General features: G+C 44.7%; 1 protein-coding gene across 2 annotated transcripts in view; it reads left to right on the forward strand.

Moving 5' to 3' along the window:
• MGAT5 (mannosyl (alpha-1,6-)-glycoprotein beta-1,6-N-acetyl-glucosaminyltransferase) overlaps window positions 1-24,936 on the forward strand; it is a 302,502-nt gene that overhangs the window by 193,477 nt on the left and 84,089 nt on the right. For both annotated transcript variants that reach the window (XM_005868854.2, XM_005868853.2), the window contains 2 exons: window positions 2,890-3,023; window positions 19,145-19,278. In XM_005868854.2, coding sequence (XP_005868916.1) covers window positions 2,890-3,023; window positions 19,145-19,278 — 268 coding nt within the window. The remainder of the gene's footprint in view (window positions 1-2,889; window positions 3,024-19,144; window positions 19,279-24,936) is intronic.

Below are 24,936 nucleotides of genomic sequence, written 5' to 3' on the forward strand. Positions count from 1 at the left end.
TTATGGCTGCTCTCAGTCTTGCCCTCAGAGGCTTTGCTTCTGTGTCCCATTAATCGCTGCAAGCCTCTCGGAGAGAAAGCTGCCCTCGGGTTCTGACCGATGCCAGACAGTCCCGCTTCTCCCGTATGAGTCTGGGTCCCTAGAGACTCGCCCGGAATTGGAGCTCAGAGCCTGAGACTCCCTCCCGATTGAAAACGACAACCGCGCCCTCAGACGCCAGCCCGCTCCGTATGCACCTCCGAACCTTAGTATTTTACTTCCACACTGCGCCTCCTCTGAGTCTCAGTATGCTTTTCTCTTTCCTTCTAGTTGTAGAATTTCCACTCAGCCAGCCTTCCTGTGGTTCTGGATAATGTCCTTTCCGTCTTTTAGTCTTTAGTGGTTGTTCGAGGCAGCAATCTCCGGTGTTTATCTCTGCCGCCATCTTGGTTCCCATCCACCTGCCTTTTCTTTTCCTTCTCTTTTCTTCCTTGTCTAGACTGGTGATGCTGATCTCTGATGAGAACATCATCTCACCAAAATGGCAATTTACTGTTACTCTTCCTGGAACAACCAATCTGATAGTTGCACTTTTTTCCCCTGAATCATACATTGATGTAAAAATGAAAAGTTGGGCCTTGGCTGGGTGGCTGTTTGTTGAAGTGTCATCTCATGCACGAAAAAGTCACGGATTCAGTTCCCCGTCAGGGTACATGCCTAGATTGCGGGTTGAATCCTTGGTCGGGGCACATACGGGAGGCAACCAATGGATACTTCTCTCACACATGGATGTTTCTCTCTCTCCCTCTCCCTCTCCCTCTCTATCCCCCTCTCCCTCCTTCCCTCTCTCTAAAATCAATAAACATATCCTCAGGTGAGGATTTTTTTTAAAACTTGGAAGAATGAACTTCTTGAAAGTGGAAAAGAGAAGAAAGAAACTGAATCAAATACTTAAAAATCATTGCCATCCTCTGATTCTAAAATATGGGCTTTAATCTTTATTTACTTTCATGCTTGTTGGTCCAGTAAGAGCTATTCAGAAGCAGTATTGATACATAACAACAGAAAATATTGCTATTTTTATAGGTCATTTATGAGCTAAATTTACATCTATGTTTTGAGAATTAGTAATGAAATAAATGTAACCAAAATCAATACATTCTGTTTCAGTATTGATTCCTTTCTTCTGATTGGTCATTCCATGTGCACCCTAAAGCAGAGGTCAGCAGGCTTTTCTTGTAAGGGGCCAGAGAGTAAATATTTTAGGCTTTTCTGGACGGACAGTCTCTATCTCTCCTCACTCCACTATTATTGTGTGAAAGCAGCCACAAATAATATACAAACAACTGGGTGTAGCTATATTAAAATAAAACTTTATTTTTGAATGCTAAAAATTGAATTTTATACAATTTTCACATGTCACAAAATGTTCTTTTTATTGTTCAACTAAAGATGTAAAGGTCATTCGTAGCTCGAAGGCTATGCTGAAATAGGCTGTAGATGGGATTCGGCCAGCCCTGTTGGAAGGCTTTGGTGGAACAGCCAAATGAAACATCTTCAGTTTCACTTCAGGCTCTGGGAGGAAGCAGTTGTATTCTCTTACTATCAGACACATGAAAATCACCATTGCCTTTTGAGCAAGATTCTAAGCTTTACCTAAAATCACATACTCTAATTAATTGGTGAAAATGTTGAAAGAGATAAGGCGTGCCATGTGCTTTGAGCAGAATAAGACCTCCATCTTCATCTGTTCCAGCTGCTGTAAGATAATAGCACAAGCTGGGGGCTCATGCACAGCAAGCATTCTTCACTGCTCACATTCTGGAAACTGGGAGCCCAAGGCAAGGGTGCGAGCATGGCCAAATGAGGGCTGTCTTCCAGGTCTCAGACTTCTTGAATTCTCACAGGATGGAAGGGGCTAGGGCGCAAGCAATGCAGAGTTTCCTTTATAAGGCCACTAATCCTATTCACAAGGGCTCCACCCTCATGACCCAACCATCTCCCAACAGCCCCATCTGCTAATACCAATCACCTTTGCGGGTTAGGATTTCAACACATAAATTTTGGTGGACACAAAGTATACATAGTGGCCTCTAAAAATGACAGTTCTTTATTTCTTCAATAAGTGTCCTTAGGCACCACTGTCTGCTTGGCCTGCTGGGACACAGCAGTGAGCATGCACTTTGTAGTTCAGCTTTGGGGAACATTTACTCATCTCTTTTTTTTTTTTAATCCTCACCCGAGGAGGATATGTGTATTGATTTGAGAGAGAGAAAAATAAATAAATAAATAAATGTGAGAGAGAAACATGAATCAGTTGCCTCCTGTATGCACCCCGACCAGGGATGGAACCCACACTGTTTTGGTGTATGGGATGATGCTCCCACCAACTGAGCCACCAGCCAGGGTGCGTTGGAGAACTTTATTTCATGGGTGTTTGAGTCATCCTCTGAAGTGCATTGTGTCTGCTGCGTGATGGTCCAAGTCACATATGGAGATGCTTGGTTACACAGCTATTCTAAAACCTCTCAACTCCTGTCCAGTGGCATTTCCTGTTTAAAGTATCTGCCCTGGCTGATTTGGCTCAGTGGATAGAGCGTCAGCCTGTGGACTGAAGGGTCCCAGGTTCAATTCCTGTCAGGAGCACATGCCCGGATTACAGGCTCGATCCCCAATGGGGCCGTGCAGGAGGCAGCCGATCAGTGATTCTCTCTCATCATTGATGTTTTTATCTCTCTCTCTCTTTCTCTCTCTTCCCGCTTCTCTCCCTTCCTCTCTGAAACCAATAAAAATATATTTTTTTAAAAGTATTTGTCCCTTTTTGGCAGTGCCTGAAAGAGGGGTTGGAGCTTTTACTTCTGGAACTTTGGGTCAAGGTTGCAGTTTTACCCACAGCACTTTTTCTTGCAGGTGCATGCTGCGCGTCCTGGACTCTTTCGGCACCGAACCGGAATTTAACCATGCCAGCTATGCCCAGTCCAAAGGCCACAAGACCCCCTGGGGAAAGTGGAATCTGAACCCTCAGCAGTTTTACACCATGTTCCGTGAGTATTCCTCTCTCGCACCTGCCTTTTAGAATGCTGCCACAGACAAATGGGGAAAGAGAGTAGATGGCATATATTTGAGGTTATGATTCCCAGGGCCCTGAGTTGTAGAAATATGTGCCTTGGGAATAATGGAATTTTTTCTTAATTACTATCAAAGGCTATGTGAGCACTTAGAAGTGTTCTGGAGAAAAATGTTTCCACAGGACGTATCAGGAGAAACCGTAGGGAAAGGGCTTTGGGTCCACTTTGGGTTGGCAGACACTACACCTGTTCCCTGCCCCACAGGTGCTGTGTAGGGTCCACTTGATTAGAGACAAGGAATTGGGTCTTCTGTGGCCACACATTTTCCAAATAAGCAAACCTTAATTACTTACACATCAAATTTTGCAAAGAAAAATCTTAGCCTTTTTAAAATGGAACTTTTATTTTATTTTATTTTTGACTCTAGAGTGACAGACAGAGGAAGGGAGAGAGAGAAACATTGGTTGTTGTTCACTTATTGATGCATTCAGTGGTTGATTCTTGTATGTGCTCCTACCAGGGATCATACCTGAAACCTGGTATATTTGGATCACCCTCTAACCAACTAAGCCACCTGGTCAGGACCTAAATGGAACTTTTTAAAACTGTTTCATACGTTACCAACTTCTTAAACACGGACTCAGAAGGAAATCTCACTTATTTTGTTCACGTGGTGTTATTGTCGCCAAGAGCAGTGGTTATTTTAGGAGTACTGGGCACACTGAGAGACGATACACTAACTGGCCCTTGCTGTGGGTCAGGTTCTGTATTGGTTTTTCTCCCACTTCCTTACTACTATCAGTTTACCTCATTTCATTTACTATTAGCAGAATACTGTGAAGCCAGATTTGATAGTGTTCAGCAAAGAGCAGGTTTGTTGTCTGAGTCAGTAGATCCCGGTGATGACATTCAGGTGATGACATTCAGTTCCGTAAACAAAAGGTCACCTGAGTAAGATAGTTCATTTGCATGCTCAGAGTGGAGAATTCCCATTTTCCAATATGATCAGAACATTTTAATCCAGAGGTTTCCACCTAGAATGCGTATCTGAGATGTGAATCTGTTGCCCCTGCCCTGCCTCTTCCTGCCTCACCCCCTTTCCTGCAGCCAGCTGAAGATGACTCTTTTCTCAGGTCGTCTAAATGTAGCAGCAGACACATGGGACTAATCCCTGGGTATAAGGAATGAGAAGAGAGAATTGAGAAGAGTTCCTTTTAAAATCAGCTCAGAGAGAGCTGTGAGAGCGTGTTCTGTGCATGGTAAACGTGACTGTTCCTGGAGCAATGCATCCTGTCCCTGGGACACAGTTTAGGGGACAAAAAAATATAGGGCTTGTTGGGTGACAGATGGCTGGTCAGCATGGCATAAAGCATGTGTAACTTTGAGGGGCTGGGATGAGGTCACACAAAATAACCTAAGAAGTAACCTGTGTGTTATACCAAATGGAAAAATGTTAGCTGTGTCTAAAGTGGCCGGAATTGATATGTATGCCCTCCACCGGATGGAGTTTTTCTAATCCCACGAGGTGGGAATAAGCTTTTTCAGAAAGTATTATAAAGTTCTCTTATAGAATGTTGGAATTCAGAGTCCTGAAAAACACATTTTGTTGTACATAAATGGAGGATTTCCACAGTGTGGGTTGAATTGAAAGAAATTCACTGCTTACAGTGTAACTAGAGATGAAGACAGATTAATTCCTGTTCCCTGGGAAGTATGTGTGTCCTAATTGACTCTCATTCAGCAGGAATCAAGGGGAAAACTGGTACATTAGACAGCCCTTAAAAAAAAAAAAAAGAATGTGTATGTCAAAAACAATAACACCACAAGCAAATTCTTTAGCAGAGGGTTAGTATCCCTAATATATAAAGAACTTCTAAAAATAATGAGTAAAAAGTTCTACAATCCAGTATGAAGATGGGCAAAAGCTATTACCGTTTCAGAGGAAAATGAAATGTATTACCTCAAATATATGAAAATATAACTTCACTCACAATAGAGAAATGTGTTTTCAAACTGCATCAAGATACCACGTCCCACATATTAGATTGGCCAACGTTCAAAAGTTAGCTAGCCCAGCCATTCCAGTGGCGAGGCCCAGGGACAGCAGCCTGCTCTCACCCTCATGCTGGGGGGTAGGTGTCACCACCTCGCAGAACTGCCAGTGCATCTTTCCTTGCACTGAAGAGATCCTATCTAGGAACCTATTCCAAAGGTAGGCAAGGGAAATAGAAAGAGGCCTGTGCAAAGGCTGTTTATTGGGCACTATTTGCAATACAGACTAGAAATAACCTGAATGTTCCCAATAGGGGACTGAGTGAATAACAGGGTCTGTGGATAGAGTCTAGGATCTATCTATAATAATCTATAATAATAAAAGCATAATATGCTAATTAGACCAGACATCCTTCCGGATGTCCTTCCTTCTGGACAAAGCTGCGGTGGGCAGGGGCTGTGACAGAGGTGGTAGAGGTCCCCAGCCGTGGGGGCAGCAGTGGTGGGCAGGGGCTGCAGCAGAGCCCCTGGCCGCGGCCAAGGCCCTTGCATGAATTTCGTGCATCGGGCCTCTAGTTAAGTGATAAAAACCCAAGTGCAGGGCTGTGTGTAGAGCTCTCCCTTGTATATAAGAAGGGTATGGAGGAAAGATGTGTAAATACAGTTGTGTATATAAATTTGCTTATATTTTCAAAAGAAATAAAGGAGTAATAAGCTAATACAAATGACTATCACTGGAGGGGGGTGTGTAGGGTCAGGGGTGGAAAGTAGATGTCTCTTAATGTACCTTCTTTCCACTTTAGAACCATTACTGTTTTATATAACCTAAAAAGAAAAGCCAAAGAGGGAAGTATTCACTAATAACTGAAACAGTTTGAAAAAAATAAACAAACCTAGTGATATATCAGGTGCTGTCAATCTCTCATGCAGAGAAAATACTCATTTCACGTGACTTCAAAACAGTCTTTGGACTGTACATTTATAGTGGGAAACATTTATATTGTTATTTGAAAATATTCCGGGTATACTATAGGAGCCAAAATTTTCAGAATATAAGAAAGGGGAAGTATTTAAAGAATTTAAGTAGAGTGTATAATATCCAACCTGAATAAGAAATATCAATAGTAGTATGAAATTTTTCTCTTTAAAAAGACCATGTTTCCCAGCTCTGTACTTTGAAAGGATCAAAAGTAAAGATGACTCACTAGCACTCAGACTAGGATTCCCTAAACACTTTCCCACTGAAAGGAACCCCTGCTTAGATACATAGTTGGTTCCCGGACTAGGGCAGGAAAAGTGCAGGATGGGACATCCTGGGAGCTGAGGCCAACTGGGGGTGGGGTCAGAGGACGCAGGAGCTGGAGATAGGGTAGTCAGAATATCAAAATGAATAACCACTGCAGTGGATTGAAATCAGACCAATGATAAATAATCCAGGAGGTCCATGATACTTCAAATGAGAAAAACCCACAAAATCAATCGGTCACCTTTGCAAGTCGCTAGGATACATCTTCATTACCCTGAACAATACGGGGAAAGAATTCCACTTTGATCCTGATTTTCTAAGACAAATTGTATTTGACGACAATCAGATAGTTGATGAGAGAAAGTTGTTAATCATGGAGAAATCACAGTTAATAAATGCAAAAGGGCCCAGGAATATAAGAAAGGGGAAGTGTTCAGCATTGTGTAGCCGCTAATGAGATAATGGAGCGAGGCAGGATCCTCACTGGCTGCTAAATCCATCAAGTAACAATTGGTGGGAAAATTCCCCACGGTTGAGGCTATCTTCAATGGAGGAATGAGGGAAAGGAAGCAGCTTGAGATGTTTTATCATGTTGCGATGTGTCCGTTGAAGAATTTGCAGCAGCAAACAGTGAGCCTGCACCCTGCTTCCCAGAACTGCCCACAGAGAACGTGGGTGCATCTTTGTGAGAAGGGCTCTTCCCTCCCCCATGACAAAGGGGTGGGGTCCAGTCCAGTCCAGCCCTGTCTTTCCCACAAAATCTCTAATTACCTTGCCCTTTGGAGAAAACGTGGCTGTGCTAGTGGTCTGAAGTGCAGGTTTCCTGGTGCTTAGTTTATGGGCTGATAGTAATCACTTCATAATCGATGTACAAATATGCTCGTGTATTGCGGGTACAGTTAGACTGTTGTTCATTGTGAAAAGTTAGACGACGCGGAGGTAGAGTGTTGTGCTTATAGGATCAAGTGTTCAGGTGCAGCTGCCTGTCTGTCTGTCTTTGAGACAGAGTATGTTCTGGCGCAGGTGGCGTGCAGAGCGGGAATGGGGGGGCCTGGTCGGAGGCCAGCAGGAGGGTGGAGAGAAAATCGCACAGGATGAAGCATTTGTAGGAGCAGTGAAATGAGGTGCTCCTGACCCGGCTGCATTGGCTCTCAAATATTCAGAGCTGTTTCTATTTCTACTCTAACTCATCGCCTCACTAAGTTGGTGGAGTTTCTACAAGTTGAAAGCCCAGTGTTTCTTTACTGTTTTGCCCTCCCAGTAAACCTCAGACCTTCCCTGGCACCGTCCTCTCCGTGTATCCTGTTGGAGGTGGGCCAGCACAGCCAGTTTCTGATCTCTCCCCCGGCAGCTCCGCAGGGCCCAGCCACTGGTCAGACAACACGGATCTGCTGAGTGTCTTTTCCCAAGAAGCTGAGAGGTCCGGTGGCCCCTGGCTTTTGCTTGTCCACACTCTAGCTGGCCCCTGAGCGAGGCACAATGACCTCCTGCCTGCCACCACGCTACTCCTTCTCGAAGACCATGGTGCCTTCTCCTTCCCCACTGAGTCAGGGCCACAGTTCATAGCAAGGCATTCAAGACCCGTGTCTGTCGGGCCCCTGCCCCTGTTTCCCCCACGTACCCCCCGTACCCAGGTCCTGGCCCAGCCTCCCAGAGGCCTGCTGGTCTGGAAGGTGCCGCCCAGATTCCTCACCACTCCTGCCTCCTTCGAATCACCCTGAGAGCAGAATTTTTTAAAGGGTCTATTTAAATGTCTTTCTCCATCTTCCAATGAAATTTAAAAAGACACATAACCCTATTACAGAAACAGAGAAAGCCCCTCCCCACCAAAAACGTGTCCCGTACACCAGTGCATGCATTACCTTTTACGTTGGTTTAACACACACACTAAAATTTTGTATCTCCTTGTCTTCCACTTACGTAATTTTTTAAAACCATCATTTCTAGGTCTGTTTTATAGTTCAAGTCGCTAGCTCCTAATTTGTATTTATTTGGAGATGCTTTTGAGAATTAATTCTTGCTTTTTCTGAGCTTTCCAGGGACTTGTCTTGACCAGACATGTAGACATCACTTTAGCCGGTGGCCTTTAGTCTGCTGTGTGTGCTGCTTTCTCTTAACTCCCAAAGGCAATCTCTTTTATGTTTTCTCAGTCCCAAGCAAGATATGTTATACTTCAGAAAGAAAGCAATCTGCCCATGGAGAAGGCATTTGTCTATACAGTTTAGAGGAGAGAAATAAAACCCCACGGTGATGACTTTTAGCTTGAGTTGTCCGCTATTCAGGTAGTTCTAATGATCTACCTGCAGACACCCTCTCTCACAGCCACATCTGGCTTGTGTAAAGCATTATCAGTGGTGAAACAGTCACCTAATGAAGTTTTTCCTTCTTCCTCTGGAGACTGGCTAGAAGTAGCAATAGCAGAGATGATTAAATTCCTTATTCCTAGTTTCAGGCAAGTTTCATTTCAGGCCTATATTTACATCCTACAGTGGAAAACTTTGAATAATGTTTAGTAGTCTGTCTTCTTAACAGGCTCACTATTCATCTCACTATCACAGAACATTTTCTTATTTTCTAGTAGTGTCTGCCTCTGTAGGTTTTTATTTATTTAGTGGACTAATTTTTTGAGTACCTGCAACATTTCAGCTGTCACTCACAATATGAAGACTCTAAAGAATTTGCCTTTTGGGTGCTCGCAATCTGTAGTTACAGTCCAGGCTGGGGACTATTCAGCTTTGCTCGGTTTGTGTGGTAATTCGAGGCAGGAAAGACGGAGATGTAATGAAGTTGAGTGAAGAGATTGGAGACCTGGGAGGTGTTAATTTAGTCTTTCCACTTCATCTCCAGTCCATCTTTTTTTAACACCCTTCTTTCCCTACCTCCCCAAGGTTGTTCCTTAACAAGGGCTTAAGAAGTGACCAAGCCTAATTCATTTGCTGTTCATTGTGGGAGTGAATTGAAGACTTGGACTGGAATATTTGGGGGTTGTTGCTTTTACCACTTGTTCAGTGTATATACTGATCAGGCACGGTGTGCTGGGCTATGTGGGATGCTGAGGTGTCTGCTCTCCAGGTTTCTTCCTTATGGGGCCGGAGGCATATGATCAAAATTCAGGCTTTATCATACCTCCACTTTAGACATCACAGCTTCGTTGAATGGGGCAGAGAGGACCTCAACATGGAGGCAAAGCACATCCTGTTTGTTCTGTCACTCACTTCTGCGGGGGGAGGGAAGGGCGGTGAAAGTGTTGGTTCACAGTAAGGGTGACCAACTCATCCCAGTTTTCAAAGCGAATGGCTGCATCATGGGAACATCCTCTGTCCCACGCAAACCAGATGGTTGGTCAACCCATTTCATAGTAAGGGAGATGTGTAGGGTAGAGCAGAAGGTTATACAGAGGAGGAGGGAAGAAACTAAGACAACTGACAAAAACCCATTCCCTGAGCAAAATTCGTGGAAAGGAAAGCAGTGCAGGGGAGCGAATGCCTCACTCTTGACCTTCATGGTGACTGCAAAATAAAGCCTTCCAGTTCTCCAAGTTATGCCCCTTTAGCACTCCTGGTCTCTCTCACCTTTGAGATTCTAGGTGAAGTATTGGGAAAGGGTTCATGGCCCTTTTGTTAAAAGGGCTGCAGATGAAGAACTAATTGTGCCAGTTCATCAAATTGGGATTAGGATTGGTGAGAGAGAGGGGCCAAGTCATTCATTACTGGCCACCAGCTTTGTGCCTATACTTGACATACATAATCTCATTTAGTCCCTGTTATTCAAGTTAAGCACCAGAAGTTTAAAGTAATCTGCCCAGAACTGTAAGTGCAGAGCTGGATTTGAACACAGCACTTCCCAGCCCAGGTCATTCTTCCCCGATGCTCACGGTAGAAAGATTGAGACATACTTGTCTGGCCTCATCTTCTCTTTGCTCCAGTGAACACACCACGGAGTCTTTAAAGAGGACACCAGGTCTTAGATCCGAGCTCCTTGTCAGGATTCCAGCACCATCCAGCTCCTGCCCACCTCAGGTGTTGTCTTGCCTTCTCTTGGCTCTTAGGTGCCAAGTTCTCTCTGCCAGTCAGACTGTTTGATATGCTGCTCCCTTGTCTGGAAGCCTCTCTCCTTCACTCCCCTTCGCCTGCTCATCCTTCGGGAGGCACACATCCCCAGGAAAGCTTTCCCTCTTGAGCCAGGCTGTCCTCTCTGAGGCTCTCAAAGCACCTGTGTTCCAGCCCAGAGCCCACTCTGTGAACCTTTGAGCATGATTCAGTGCCTGAAGTGGTACCCTCATTGGTGATAAATATCTGTTGAATTAATGAGTAAAGAACAATTACACCCAACTACAAAATGAAGTGAATTAAAATGTAAGTCAGATCATGACACCCCAGTGGCCTCAGTGGCCTCAAGGCCTGGTGTGGTCCAGCCCACGACCTGCCCGGCCTCATCTCTTACTGTGTGTCGTTTTGCTCACCGCTTTCTAGCCTCCTTGCTGTTTCTTGGATGGCCCGGGCACACTCCTACTCTAGGACCTTTGCATTGATTGTTCCGTCTTCCAGAACATTCTTAGTTGTTCCTTAGACTTCCCTATCTCCTTCTGCAGGTCTTTAATTCAAATGACACTTCAGTGAGATTAACTCTGACTCACTCCCCCACTGTAAATGCTTTATTTTCCTCCATAACTATATCACCAGCCAGCATTTATGTTGCCCTTACTTTTGTTTATTATTTTCCCCCTATAATCTGAGGCATGTGTTAGTAAGGGTTTTGTCTGTTTTCTTCATTCTAAAATTCCAACATGTTGAAGAATGCCTGGCGCATGGCAGGCATTCAGAAAATATTTATTGATTGAATTAAATTAAATTGAATGCTAAGGCCTATTCTGTTTTTAGTCCATGCAAGAAGGTAGGGAAGGGTAAGAAGTGTCGCACAGATTTCGTATTCCAGAACCTTCCTGAGGCACCTAGGTTCGTGTTGCTCTCTCTGTCGCCCACAGAACTCATGCACGTGGTTAGGTTTAAAGAGTTCTTCAGATCATATTGATTATCATTGACATTCTAACTCTTCTTTCTCCAAGGACTTGAACTTCCAGCCACGTGTATATACAGGATCAGATCGAAGTAGTGGCTTGTCAACAAAAAGTTTTATTTATTTTTTGCCTGACAAAGCAAGAGTTTTATTTATTTTTTAAATATAGTTTATTGATTGCAGAGAGGAAGGGGGAGGGAGAGAGAGAGAAAGAAACATCAAGGATGAGAGAGAATTATTGATCGGCTGCCTCCTGCATGCCCTACATCAGAGATCGAGCCCGCAACCCAGGTTTGTGCCCTGACCAGGAATTGAATCTCCACCTTATGGTCAACGCTCAACCACTGAGCCATGCTGGCTGGGCACTCCACCTCATGGTTCATAGGTCAATGCTAACCACTGAGCCATGCTGGCTGGGCAAAAAGCAAGTGTTTTAGAAACGAGCCTTCCCTTTCACGGCAGGGGCAGATCTGTTAGCTTCAGCTAAGGGTCAGTTGCTTCCATGTACGGTTTTCTTTTTAGGCTGTGACAAGCAAAGGGGCTGTTTGTGGTTTAAACTGCCCTTTTGGCCTTTAAGTTGGGCCGGGAGGGCTCCCACTGCTGTGCAGACCAGTGAATAATAGGATCAGCTTGCAGTTTCTTCTACAGCCAAAGTCTCTTCACGTGCGATGTTCTCTCAGGAGTCCATTGCTCATAAATTGTTTTTTGACACTTGAAAATTTTACTCTGGTGTGCTTCTGCCAACGGTTCAGGCACTTGTCTTTTTAACTCAGCTGTTTATAATAGTTTCCCCAGCCCATGCCCCAGCCTTCTGTCTCTCAAAGAGCCTGGTACCACTACCATTTCAAAAAAGTCAGTTTTGGTAAAATTCAAAGCAAACATCACTCACTGTCTGTGTACAGTTTTTAAGACCAGATTACTTCTTGTGTGATGTATCTTTTTTTTTCAATAAAGTTTTTTATATCATGCCAGTTTCTTTATCGTAGAAATTAGAATCAACAATGTGAATATGATGGCAGGCAATAGTCTTCCTTTGTTTTAACAAAATTTTTCAAATATACGAAAAAGGTGAGAGAAATGTACAGTAGAAACCCACCACCTAGACTCTACAATTAGCAGTTTGCTTTATTCTATGACATATCAATCCATGGATATCCATCAGTTCTCTCCATCCATCAGTTCACCTTTATTATGCATAAAAGAACATTTAATCCTTAGATGTTTTAGCATGATACCATTAGCTAGAGTTCAGTATTGATCACCAAACCAATTGTGTTTATTTCTTTTTTATCTATAACATTATTTACTTACTACCTGTCTCCCCACCTGAATATAAGCTCAATGTAGGGAGCTTCATTTATGCTTGTCACTTCACTGTTATAGCATCAGCTTCTAAGTTGTTGCCTGGTTCATAGTACGTGCTCAATAAATGTTCTGATATTAAATGAGTGAAGATATTTAAAAACCTGTGATGTGCCTAGCCTGTGTGGTTCAGTGGTTAAGCATCGACCTATGAACCAGGAGGTCATGGTTCTATTCCAGTCAGGGCACATGCCCAGGTTGCAGACTCCATCCCCAGTGGGGGGACATGGCAGAGGCTGCCAATCAGTGATTCTCTCTCACCATTGATGTTTCTATCTCTCTCTCCCTCTCCCTTCCTCTCTGAAATCAATAAAAATGTATTTTAAAAAAACCTGTGATGTTAGGATTTTAAAAGTTTGTATTACTGATTTGTTTCCCTTCTTCCCAGCATCAACTTTTTGTTGATTTATCAGTTCAATAAATATTTATTGATCACTTATAATATACCAGACCTGAGCTAGGTTCTGGGATAGAATGATGAGCTTTCTTGAAAAACAGGCTTCAGTTTTGGGACTTTTGTGTAAAGGGCATGATGGTAGTAGTAGTTTAGGCATAGCCACTGCTGCCTTGTAATATAGATCTACCTACAAATCAATCTCATCAGCTAATTAAGGATTCCTCATTGACTTAATCATGCATTCAAAACATATTTGCTGTATTTCTACTGGACTCTGGGAATTCACAGACACTTAAACATGGCTCAGTCCTCTGTGATGTTAGGATTTTAAAAGGTTGTATTACTGATTTGTTTCCCTTCTTCCCAACATCAACTTTTTGTTGATTTATCAGTTCAATAAATATTTATTGGTCACTTATAATATACCAGACCTGAGCTAGGTTCTGTGATAGAGTGATGAGCTGCCTTGAAAAACAGGCTTTGGTTTTGGGGCTTTTGTGTAAAGGGCATGATGGTAGAAGTAGTTTAGGCATAGCCACTGCTGCCTTGTAATATAGATCTACCTACAAATCAATCTCATCAGCTAATAAGGATTCCTCATAGACTTAATCATGCATTCAAAACATATTTGCTGTATTTCTACTGGACTCTGGGAATTCACAGACACTTAAACATGGCTCAGTCCTCAGAGAGCCTGCAGTCTGTCAGGGCAGATGGTGGTGTGTGGTGGGGCTCTAACTCTTCATGATCTGAGAGGAAGCGGGAATCCCTCAACTGGAAGGTGATGGTGCCTGGACTTAAAGGGAGGAGGAAGTGATAGATGTGCCAGACAGATGTCAGCATGAGGTAAGACGGGAAAGCATGGCTTTGGGAACCCCCAGAAGGTCTTGGGGAAGAGCAGTTTTGGTGGAAGGGTGACCTGCAATGAAGCTGAATGATAGGTGTGCGCCCTGCTTCATCCTGAAGGGGGCGGCGTCTCTCAGCAGGAACCTGCTATCTTCAAGTGTTCCTTTCAAAGACCACCTGGTCAGGCACCACAGAGGATGGATTAGAGTGAGGGAGCAGAGAGAAAGGGTCAAGGCGGGAGATTCGGAGACTACTTATACATCCACGACAGAGTTTACAGGGGTTCAGTGATCTGTGTGATATGGGTTGGCTATACCAGTGAGCTGGCAGGCATGAATGAAGCTCCCTTCATTGAGCTTATGTTCAGGTGGGGAGACATGTAGATCGTCAAGAATTGGAATCATCTTAAACGTCTATGGTAGGGTGTATCAAGCAGGATTTATGTCATCTAGACTTGATCACAAGGATTTGTTGGCTCTTCCCACTGGGAATTGTCAAAAGCGGCTTTAGACAGCTTAATTTGGGGATTGGAAGATGTCTTTATCCTCTCCATGTCTTGGCTTTGCATTTCTCTGGGTTGGCATTATTCTCAGGCAGCTGTCCTCACATAGGCACACAGATGGCATCTATAGCTCTCGACTTCCACCCTGCCGTCTCTATGAATGGAGCACCAGGACAGTGACTTCAAACGTAGCTCTGACTGGTCCTAGAGCAACTGTGACTGGTGGGACTTGGATCATAAACCCATCTTTCAACTAAGCTCAGGTCAGGTGGAGCCCTCTGGATTATGTGCCCTATTCTCAGAGGCAGGGAGAGTGGGGACAGCCGAAGGGTCAGGATTCTGGCTGAATGAAAAAGATTCGAATGGCCTGGGGAGAAGGCCGGTTAGTTCTACAGAGTAATGCTGGCAGCTCAAAACGTGGCATCGTGGCTGATGAGATAAGTCACCCACTGAAGTATTGCTTTAGCAAGCAGCGATGAGCTGTGGTTATTAACCCAGAAAGGCACCTGTGGCACATTGTGTAAGTGAAGAAACTTCCCAAAAGAGGAGATATAATAGGATCCAATTTTGATTTGAGGATAAAAAAAGATCCCTTAGTCTAGGGGAAAAGCCCATTAACAGTGGTTATGTCTAGGTGGTAAGATGATGGATGACATCTTTATTTTCCTTATTATCTTTCTCTGTTCTCTGAAAAAAAAGTTTTACACTGAGGGTATATTTCTATTATAATCAAGAAAAAAACACCTTTCTATTTCGGGAAAAAGAAAACGTATCTATTGCAGAAACCTTAGTAAGAATTGATGAGGCCAGAACTAAGAATGGTGGAGAGAGGAGGGGAGGAGTTGAGAGTCTTGAGAAGCTAATCCTCAGGACTTGCTGATTGGCTGAGGGAGGGGCCCAGGCTGACTCTGGGGTCTCTCCTCTTGGTGACCTGGAGGCAGGGGTTTCCAACACTGTGGCCCCAGCTGTAAGTAAAGACCAGCTGACACCTGTTAAATCGAATATTTACACTTCTTAGAGATTTGGAGGTCTTGGTGGAAAAACAGACCTTGGAGATTTATGCCACTGAAAGAAAGATCCATTTGACTTAATAAAATTTTTGAATTACGTTTGAAGAAGAGGACATTGTTACTGCATGGTGTACATATAGTGTATACCTCACTTACTCAGTAGTAGTAAGTTCTGTGAGGGCAGAAAATCATCTTTTGGTTGGAATCCCTCAATACCTAGCATATAACCTGGTTGTAGAAATAGTGCTTTAAAATGTTTGCCACTGAATGAATTATTGAAGCTAAACTAACAGTTTTTAAGAGAAGTCATCACCATAATTTGCTCAGGAAACTCATCAAACTGGTTTATAATCGTTTGTAAATAGGCATTCCCAAAGTGCTTAAAACAATGCTTTTCTTAATTAAAAAAAAAATGTCCTAAATTATTTTAAGACGGTTGTTAATGTTTAGTAGCAAGTCCCTAATTTATAGATGTAAAATCCCAGCTGGGTCCTACCTACAGATGGCATAAATTGCTGAAGAAACGGATACATTTTTGATATATTTTTCCCTGAGTCTTTCATGTGTATTTCCATCTACCTTATGATATTATTTTTCTCCATAGCATGTTTACCACTGTAATTCACAGAGCCCAGAAAATACATTATTTGGACTACGAGGCTATATATTAGAAGTGCTTTATGGAGCTTGGGCTCTGGAACCAGCTGGTCTGGCTCTGAATCCCACATTGTGGTGTGTAGACATGGGTAGTTTAAGTAATTCTCTCTGTCCTCCCATCTGTACAAACATGTTATCAGGTTTTCATGAACTCAGCACGTAGTCAGAACTCCAATATCAGCCTTCTTTTAAAAACCATTTGTTGCCCAGACAGTGTAGCTCAGTGCTTGAATATTGACCCATAACCAAGAGGTCACTGGTTCGATTCCTGGTCAGGGCACATGCCTGGGTTACAGTCTTGATCCCCAGGAGGGGGTGTTCAGGAGGCAGCCAATCAATGATTCTCCCTCGTCATTCATGTTTCTCTCTATATATCCCTCCCCTTTCCTCTTTAAAATCAATAAAAACACATATTTTTTAAAAAGCACATTTGTTTATCTCCTGGGACTGAGTGATTTCCAAAAGTACAGGATTTCCTGTGTCCCATTTGTGATGGGATTTCTTTGATTTCCCTTGAAATATGTAAATACCTTCCCTTAGAAACCCGCCCAACACAGCTAAAGTCTGCGTTCCCATCTTAAGGCAGAGCAAAAAGGCAAAGCGCGGATCTCCACGAAAAGGTCATTTCAGGTAGCATCAGCCTGTACTTGGGCTTTTGATTCATCACCATGCAGTACCCAGCTGCCGGCCAGCTCCTTGGAAGTAACCTAGGCCTGCCCTGCTGTTATTTCCAAATCGCCTGTTGGGCGGGTGCATTTGAGCAGCCCTGTTGCAGACTCCCAGGGTCCTGTGGCAGGGTCCATGGTACCTGGGAAGAAATACGGAGGGTCGGACCATTCTCATGACATGTGGTGGTGCACTTGCTGGTTGTTGATCCTCAAGTTCACATCTCCAGACAAGAGAAAGGAGGTGAAATAAAGTGTTCGGATGAAAACTTAGAGGAGAAGTAGTCTTTGTAATTCATTCTTTATACAGTGTCAAAGTTGATGTAGCACCCAATATGGTCACAGTGCAACAAAGGCCTGCCATCCCTCTCACTATTCAGACTATGCCCTAGAGCAGCGGTTGCCAGCTGGTGGTCTGCGGACCACTGGTGGTCTGTGAAGTCCAAAAGGTTGGCAACTGCTGCCCTAGAGAGATCTTTGACACAAAAATATAAAAACGTATGAGTTGTTTTTTTCTTTTTTGGATTTGATGATCGTTTTATTTTTGATTACACCTGAGTGTATTTTAACATGAAATAAAACCTATTGTTTTCGATGCTAGATTGTTTCATTTTTTTCAGAAAGTGCCCGCACAGGGACTAGATCACTGAACTACAAAGACAGATATCAAAGCATGAAGCTTTGGTCACAGAAATTTCCTGAAGATAAAAATCACAGCCTCAAAGGTGTCAAGATCCTATTTCAGATTTTTTACAATTAACCACAGGTTTACGGAGAAATATTTGAAGCTGCCTTCTGAGTGCACTGGGCTCGCTTCCTGCCCTGGGTGCCTTCAGTGCCCTCCCCTCCAGCTCCTCAAAAAAGACACCAGCAATGATGGCCTCTTGTTGGCAGTAGAATTTATTCAGTAATTTACTTTCCAGCCAACTGCAGCCAGTGCCATCGCCTCTGGGCACTTGTTCAAAAACACAGAAATGAAATAACAGATTGGCAAGACCACTGCAACTCCCCAGTTACAACCCCATTATCTCCTCGTTCTGTCACCCCCATTAGGCAAAAGCCTGGGAGATTGCATGGTGATAAGGCAGTGTGTATGCAGCCCCTGCATCCCCACAGTTCAGGCTTCCCGCCAGGGCTCCCTCCTTCATCTTCACTCTGAGTGTTAGAGAGAGGGCCACGCTCCCTCCCTCCTTCATCTTCACTCCAGGCTTTGGAGAGAGGGCCCTGAGCCTCAGATCCCCAGGCCTTCCCTGTGCCCACCCTGCCCACCTCAGGGCTGCCAAGCTGGCTCCCTGCCTGGAAAAGGGTTCCTGAGTCCTGAGAAAACGAGCCAGACAAAGGAACCCACTTCCTCCGTTTGTGGACCACCCACCGGTGAAAGAGGTCGTGTTGAATGAATATGTGCCGGGTGGATTTTACTGAAAGTCGAGGATCGATCCGCTTAAGTTATTTATAGCTGCTCTGTGCAAGTCAGCCTGGGCCGGGGTGGTGGCTTCATTTAACAGCCTGGGGCCGATGTTTCTCTGGACAGAATGGATGTCCAGGAGAGGAGGGTCTTTTCATCCAGAGAGAATTGTTTTCTGATTGTTGTCTTCCGGGGAAATTCTTTTAAAATTGTAGGCATAAGAGACAAGTGTCTGACAAGGGTTAGGGGCTGCATTTCTCCTTGCCAGGTGTTAAACTGGGGAAGTTTTAGAACTCGCATTATGAGAGATCCAGAGGAAAACGTCTCTTCTCTTCCATAGTCTGTCCTGTTGTAGACTAGACACTGTCTCTGGGTGGTTGGCTGTTCAGGGTGGTTCACATTCCTAGTGGGCTCCACCTTTTATTCTTCCTTCATTCCGTTCATCAGTTCATACAGCCCCTTAATTACGTCTTTCACTAGTAATTCTTAGAGGGTTGGGATGATGGTGTTTGGTTTTGTCCCCAAACCTCCTCTTAGCCACCTGTATGGTGAACACAGCTGGAGTCTGAATAGGGTGTGTAGGGCTCCCCGACAGCACCCCCAACCCTATTGAGAACCACTGATTCAGCCCTGTTCCCTACAGAGTTCTGGTTACTAGTGGTAAAGCCCAGAAGAGACAGTAGCCTTGTTCTGAGGAAACAGGAAAGAGGAGAGCACACAGCTGAATGCTTTTTAGACAAATGCATTTTCCACTAAAAAAAAAAAAAAAAAAAAAGCAGGATTTGGCTCAGGTTAATCCATCTTGAAGAGAATTACTCTCGGTGAATGTTCTGCTGGGGATGTGTGGGGGCAGCAGTCCCTCGCCCCTCCCAGGGAAGAAAGAACCGGGTAAGAGGAAAACATTTAGTTGTGTGCAAAATGGCTTGTATTAAATTTCTAACGGTCGTTGCTCCTTGCTGATTAAATCCTAACCACCCTGCTCTTTCCTTTCCACATCAGCTCACACCCCAGACAACAGCTTCCTGGGCTTCGTGGTGGAGCAGCACCTGAACTCCAGCGACGTCCACCACATCAACGAGATCAAGAGGCAGAACCAGTCCCTCGTGTACGGTAAAGTGGACAACTTCTGGAAGGTGAGTCAGTCAATGTCCGCCTCTCTCTCTCTCACTGTTTGAAAAGACTTGTTGGTTAATTTCACTTCGCTTTGATCCAGGGAGTAATCAAGCCCAGTGCCCAGTGCTTCTAATCTGCTTAGAAGTAAACAAGACGTGCAGGGATTTGGTGGCTCTGAGTTTGAGTGTCTGGTAAAGGCTGTCCCAGCTCCTCCACACAGTCCTTCACTGCCCAGCACAGCCCTTCACTCCCTGTGCTGGAGTGACACGTTACAGCCTCTTTCACATCCTGTACTTGCTTCCGAAAGCCAGTTCCCACAGAAGCTGGGTTTCTTTCCGGAGCAAAGCATTGCACAGAGACCTTTGCCAAGTCTTCGCCTCTGCCTTTTGTGAGATGATATGGAAAGACAGGCGCTCCCTTTGCCTGGGGAGTGCAGGCCTTCACATCCATTCGGCTGTAGTCAGTACACACATTGGTCAGCTTTCCATTAACCGGGTAAGGAAAATGCCTGCCAGGACTGACTGCGGGCGGTTTGCTCAGGGAGATCTTCAACAAAACAACATTCTTGGCCACAGACTGAGCCAGGTTTTCCAAAAGCGCTGGGCTGTTGGGCCCCAGAGGGCCCTTGGTGCTCCTGGATGGTTTCCAGGGCACATCTGGGGAAGGTAAGACAGGAAAGGAACCGATTGCAGTGTGACCTATCGACATGACATGCAGATCTTTTCTACGGGCGGTATGCAAATATCATAATTACCTTTGAGGATGTGTTTGTGTAGGAGGGAACAGACTCCCAAGAGTTCAAAACCTGCCTCTTTCTAAACATAAAAGGTAACTGCTTTCTGAATGGTCAGGAACTTTGGTCTCACATTTTCATGTCTTGCTCATTGAGGAAGTTAGAAGTCAGCACACGGAAGGCAGCACATGTGATGGACAGGGTCTGGACTCCCTGCTGTGGGTTTTCTGGCCCGTGTTCAGAAAAGGTAAAGCACTGTGACCCGCCTTCAGTTCTAAAATGCTAACTGTGCAGAAGAGATGATGAAATCGGCCCTTTTCCATGGAAGCAGATTTAATTCCAGATAGTAACTCTCTTTGCTATAATGGCTAGAATTCTGTCTTCCTGTAGTACTGAGGTTCTCCACTAGGGGCAGTTTCACCCCAAGGGACATGTGGCAGGTCTGACTGTTGGGGGAGGTACTACTGGCATCTAGTGGGCTAAGGTCTGGGATGCTGCTAAACATCTAACAGGGCACAGGACTGCCCACAACAGGGAATATGTGGCACAAAATATCAGTGGTGCTGAGATGCTGAAACGCAGGCTGGTAAATAAGATTTTCTTCCTACATATGTTATTCCACATTTAATCCTCTCAAGTAAAATAAAATCAGGCTAGACTATAAATGGTTATTGATAGTCTCTCTACAGGTTATCTGTAGTCTTCCCATGAATTTGTACACCTTTGTATCAAAATTTGCCATGTTAATAGAGCATCACTCAACTGACTTTCAGCCCAACTTGTGTTAAAAAGTACATGTTGGTCCCTGCCTGGTGTGCTCAGTGGCTAGAGTTTGTCCCGTATACCTCAGGGTCATGGGTTTGATTCCCAGTCAAGGGCACATACCTGGGTTGCAGGTTCATCCCTGCCCCTGGTTGGGGGGGCATGTGGGAGGCAACCAATCGATGTGTCCCTCTCACATCAATGTTTCTCTCTCCCCTCTGTCTCTCTTCCCCTCCCTCCCTTCCACTCTCTCGGAAAAAATATCCTCGAGTGAGAATTAGCAAAACAAAAAAAATAAGGACACATTGAGTGTTCCCATTTCTCAGCTCGATTTTGAAATGAATGGATTGTGGTACTGGTTTTGGGAGATGTGGGCTCTTAAAAAAGGGCAAGTGGCTTCTCTCCTCTGCACCTGTTCAAAGAAAATAGTTTGCATGCCTCTGTGGACTTGACCTTCACATTGTATCATTTCCATTTTGAAACCAAGTGCAGCTTCCTCCTGGGTGCTTCTGGCAGCTTTTTGGATTTTCCTAGAAAACTGAAACAATAAATCAGTTATGCATGCTTTGGGGTCACCTTTTCTTGGATAAATTAAGGCTGCCCTTCTCTGCCCCAACCCTAGTTTCCTAGGGCCACCCTGTTTCACACACATGCCCTCAACCAATTACCACCCCTCCTCATCCCTATCACAGCATCCTCTTCCTTTCATGTAATTTTAATCCTTTTGTGATCACATATTTACCTTTTTCTGTCAGTCTCTGCTTACTTGCTAGACTGTAAGCTCTTTGAGGGAAGAAATCATTGATTTCAACATAACAGGTGCCAGTCTCCTTTTGATTTCATTAAACGCGATTTACCTGGCGATCCTGGGACGTGACTTGGAATGTGTTTTGCTTTGGGCATTGCCCTGTGCTCACTGGTCCCTGGGACATAGAAGAGAGGGTTCGAAGGAAAAGGATTGGAGCCATTCCTGTGCAGATTCTGCAGAGTGGTTCTCAACCTTCCTAATGCCGCGACCCTTTAATACAGTTCCTCATGTTGTGGTGACCCCCAACCATGAAATTATTTTCGTTGCTACTTCATAACTGTAATTTTGCTACTGTTATGAATCGTGATGTAAATATCTGATATGCTATATGTGTTTTTCGATGGTCGCGACCCACAGGTTGAGAACCGCTGCTAGAGGTTCTGAGAGCCCATGGCGACATTAGCAGTGAGAGGCCTGCAAAGAAAACCCTGCGCAGGTGGCAGCCGGGCTCTGGGCCAGCTCTGCTGCCCGCTGCATGATTTCTGGGCGGGCACCTCTGGGGTCTGTGTCCTCACTTGTATGCATGAAGGATTGGTAAAAAGGAATGAATTATTGCACAATAACACAGCGGATCTCAAAATAATTATGCTGAGTGTAAGAGCAAAACATAAAAAAGGAGTATGATTCTGGGTATATAAAACTCTCGAAAATTCAAACCAATGCATAATGACAGAAAGCAGGCGGGTGGTTGCCTGGGGCAGGGTGAGAGCGAGGTGGGTGTGTCCACTGTCTAATTGTGGTGATGGCTTTAGGGCATGTCCCTATATGCACACTTACAAAATGGTATGTTTTAAATATGGGCAGTTTATTATGTGCCAGTTAAACCTCAACAGTGCTGTTAACGTACATTAAAGTTGGCAAGACATGATTTTAGGGCCCAAATTTGGCCTGTGGCCTACATGCTAAAAATGGCTTTTCCATTTTGAAAGTCATAAAAAAAACAACCACCAGAATCTAAAACAAAAGAGTATGTGGCAGACCTTATGTGTTCCCACAAAATCTAAAATATTTGACATCTTTCCCTTTACAGAAAGTTTGCTAGCCCCTGCATGAGATCATTATTTACCTATGTTCCCTGGAGTCCTGGCCAGGGCCCAGCTGCTGTGGGAAGTCAGGGGGGCCACCCAGTATGGGTCCCACCAGCCACAGTAGCTCCGAGTTATCTCTGGTATAGATTCGGATGTCTAGTCTGAGGTCACTAGAAAAAGAGTTCAGCTGCTTTAAACAACCAAAAATAAATCTTGAAAGTCTCCAGACTAGGTAACCTCTGAGTCTGAAAAAGAATTCCATTCTAAAAACTATTGTAATTATCTCACTCACTAATTTGGTCGACTTGGGCTTAGTTTAAATTAATGCAAAATTGGGAAGGGGAGTAGTTTGGAGAAGTGCCATCTTATTTCCTCATAGGAATTAACTGATCTTAGTTTTATATTGTTTTAATAACCCACCAAACACCTTTGTAATTAAAGAATGTACCGAAATCCTTGAAAAGAACCTAGTTGTCGTGCTTATTCTTTAATCTGCTTGGCCAGACTTTTCTTCCCAGATAATGGAGAGATCAACCAGATTAGTTTAAACCCTCCATAAGTGAAATTGGCATACATTCTGAAAAAATGAAATTGGAGTCCGTTTTGTTGAATTTGCTGGGAAAGCTAATGTGATTACAGCTGATGGTTCTGGTTCCAACCAGAAGAGCATTCAGAAGCTCATCTGATCCCTATATCTCCCCCAGTTTATTCCCCTTGGAGGAAAAGTCAATCAGAAAAGACCTTGTCGTCCTAGCCGGTTTGGCTTAGTGGATAGAGTGTCAGCCCTCAGACTGAAGGGTCCCGGGTTCCATTCCGGTCAAGGGCACATACTTCAGTTGCAGGCTCAATCCCTGGCCCTGGTCGGGGCACGTGTGGGAGGCGACCAATCAATGTGTCTCTCTCACATTGATGTTTCTCTCTTTCTGTCTCTCCCCCTCCCTTCCACTCTCTCTAAAACAGCAATGGAAAAATATCTCTGGGTGAGGATTAACACAAAATAAAAGAAAGAAAAGACCTTGTCATGATCCTGAGATCACGCTTGCCAGCGGCAGAAGCACGTTGCTTTTGTCCGGAGTCAGAGGTGCCTGTGGAGAGGTGAACCCCTCCAGGGCAGCCACACCAGCCCTGGTCACCTGTGCATGGCTTTGTCTGGCTCAGTTCCTGGCACGTGCTCAAGGGCAGTCACACTGCAGAGCTTTTCCCCAGATTCAAGTGTAAATTTTTTTGGGTGGGGAGACAGAGAAGAGAAACCAAATGCAAAGAGAAACATCAGAAATGAATCATGGGCTTTGAAAATTCCAAGGGCTACAGTCCAGAGGACTTAAGGATTTTCCAAAAATAGTGTTGGTTGCATGCTGACTATAATCTAACCTTGTGTGGCGGCGGCACAAGCACGTCAGTGTTTGATGAGCAAATATGTACAGGAATGAACACTGAGCTTAAGAGAACCTTTGGGCAGCCTTTTTTTTCTGTCTCATCAGCCTAGTGGACTATTCCCTGTTTCAGCAAGTTTTCTTCAGTCATCTTAAACCTATTGATGTTTACTTGTCCATAGAAGAAAGAACATGTTCTCCTTGTCTTACGGCAGGTCTTTGAATAACGCTGTTTCATTCAACATCCTTTCGCTATGATCTTGATAAAAGAAAAATTATTCTCAGTTAGAGCCACTCTCTGTGTGGGGTTTGAATGTTCTCCCATGTCTACTTGGGTTTTCTTTGGGTTCTTCAGTTTCCTCCCACACCCCAAAGATGTGCACGTCAGTTGAACTGGTGTGTCCACGTTGTCCCACCGGAATGAGTGTGGTGGGTGTGTGAGTGCCCTGTGATGGAAGGGTGTCCTGTGGGGAGGGGGCGGGGGGGTAGGAGGGGGGTTTCCACCTTACACCTTGAGCTGCCCAGAGAGGCTCTGGCCACCCATGACCCTGAACTGTGGGTTAGAAAAGAATGATCTTGTTTTATTTATTCTTCTTAAATGTATGTTTAACTCACATTTATTTCATTGTTTAACTAGAGGCCCAGTGCACGAATTCATGCACGGGTGGGGTCTGGCTGGCCCAGCCCCAATCAGGGCGGATTGGGGCTAGGCCTGTCGGGAGGAGGAGATGGTGGGAGGTTGGCTGGCTGGCCTGCCCTGATGGGGCGATCAGGGCTGTGCCGGCTGGGCAGAGGAGCTGCTGGTGGGCCCCGCCCCTCATTGGGGTTGGGGGGCCGATTGGGGGCGTGGCCAGTCATGGGGAGAGGCTGTGTGCAGTGTGCAGGCCAGCCCCACCCCCGAATGGGGTGGCGGGGTGCTGATAGGGGGCCAGTGGCCTGGGGGGAGGGGCCATGGGTGGTTATCCGGCTGACCC

The sequence above is a fragment of the Myotis brandtii genome, unplaced genomic scaffold, assembly GCF_000412655.1.
Source record: "Myotis brandtii unplaced genomic scaffold, ASM41265v1 scaffold278, whole genome shotgun sequence".
Classification (NCBI taxonomy): Eukaryota; Metazoa; Chordata; class Mammalia; order Chiroptera; family Vespertilionidae; genus Myotis; species Myotis brandtii.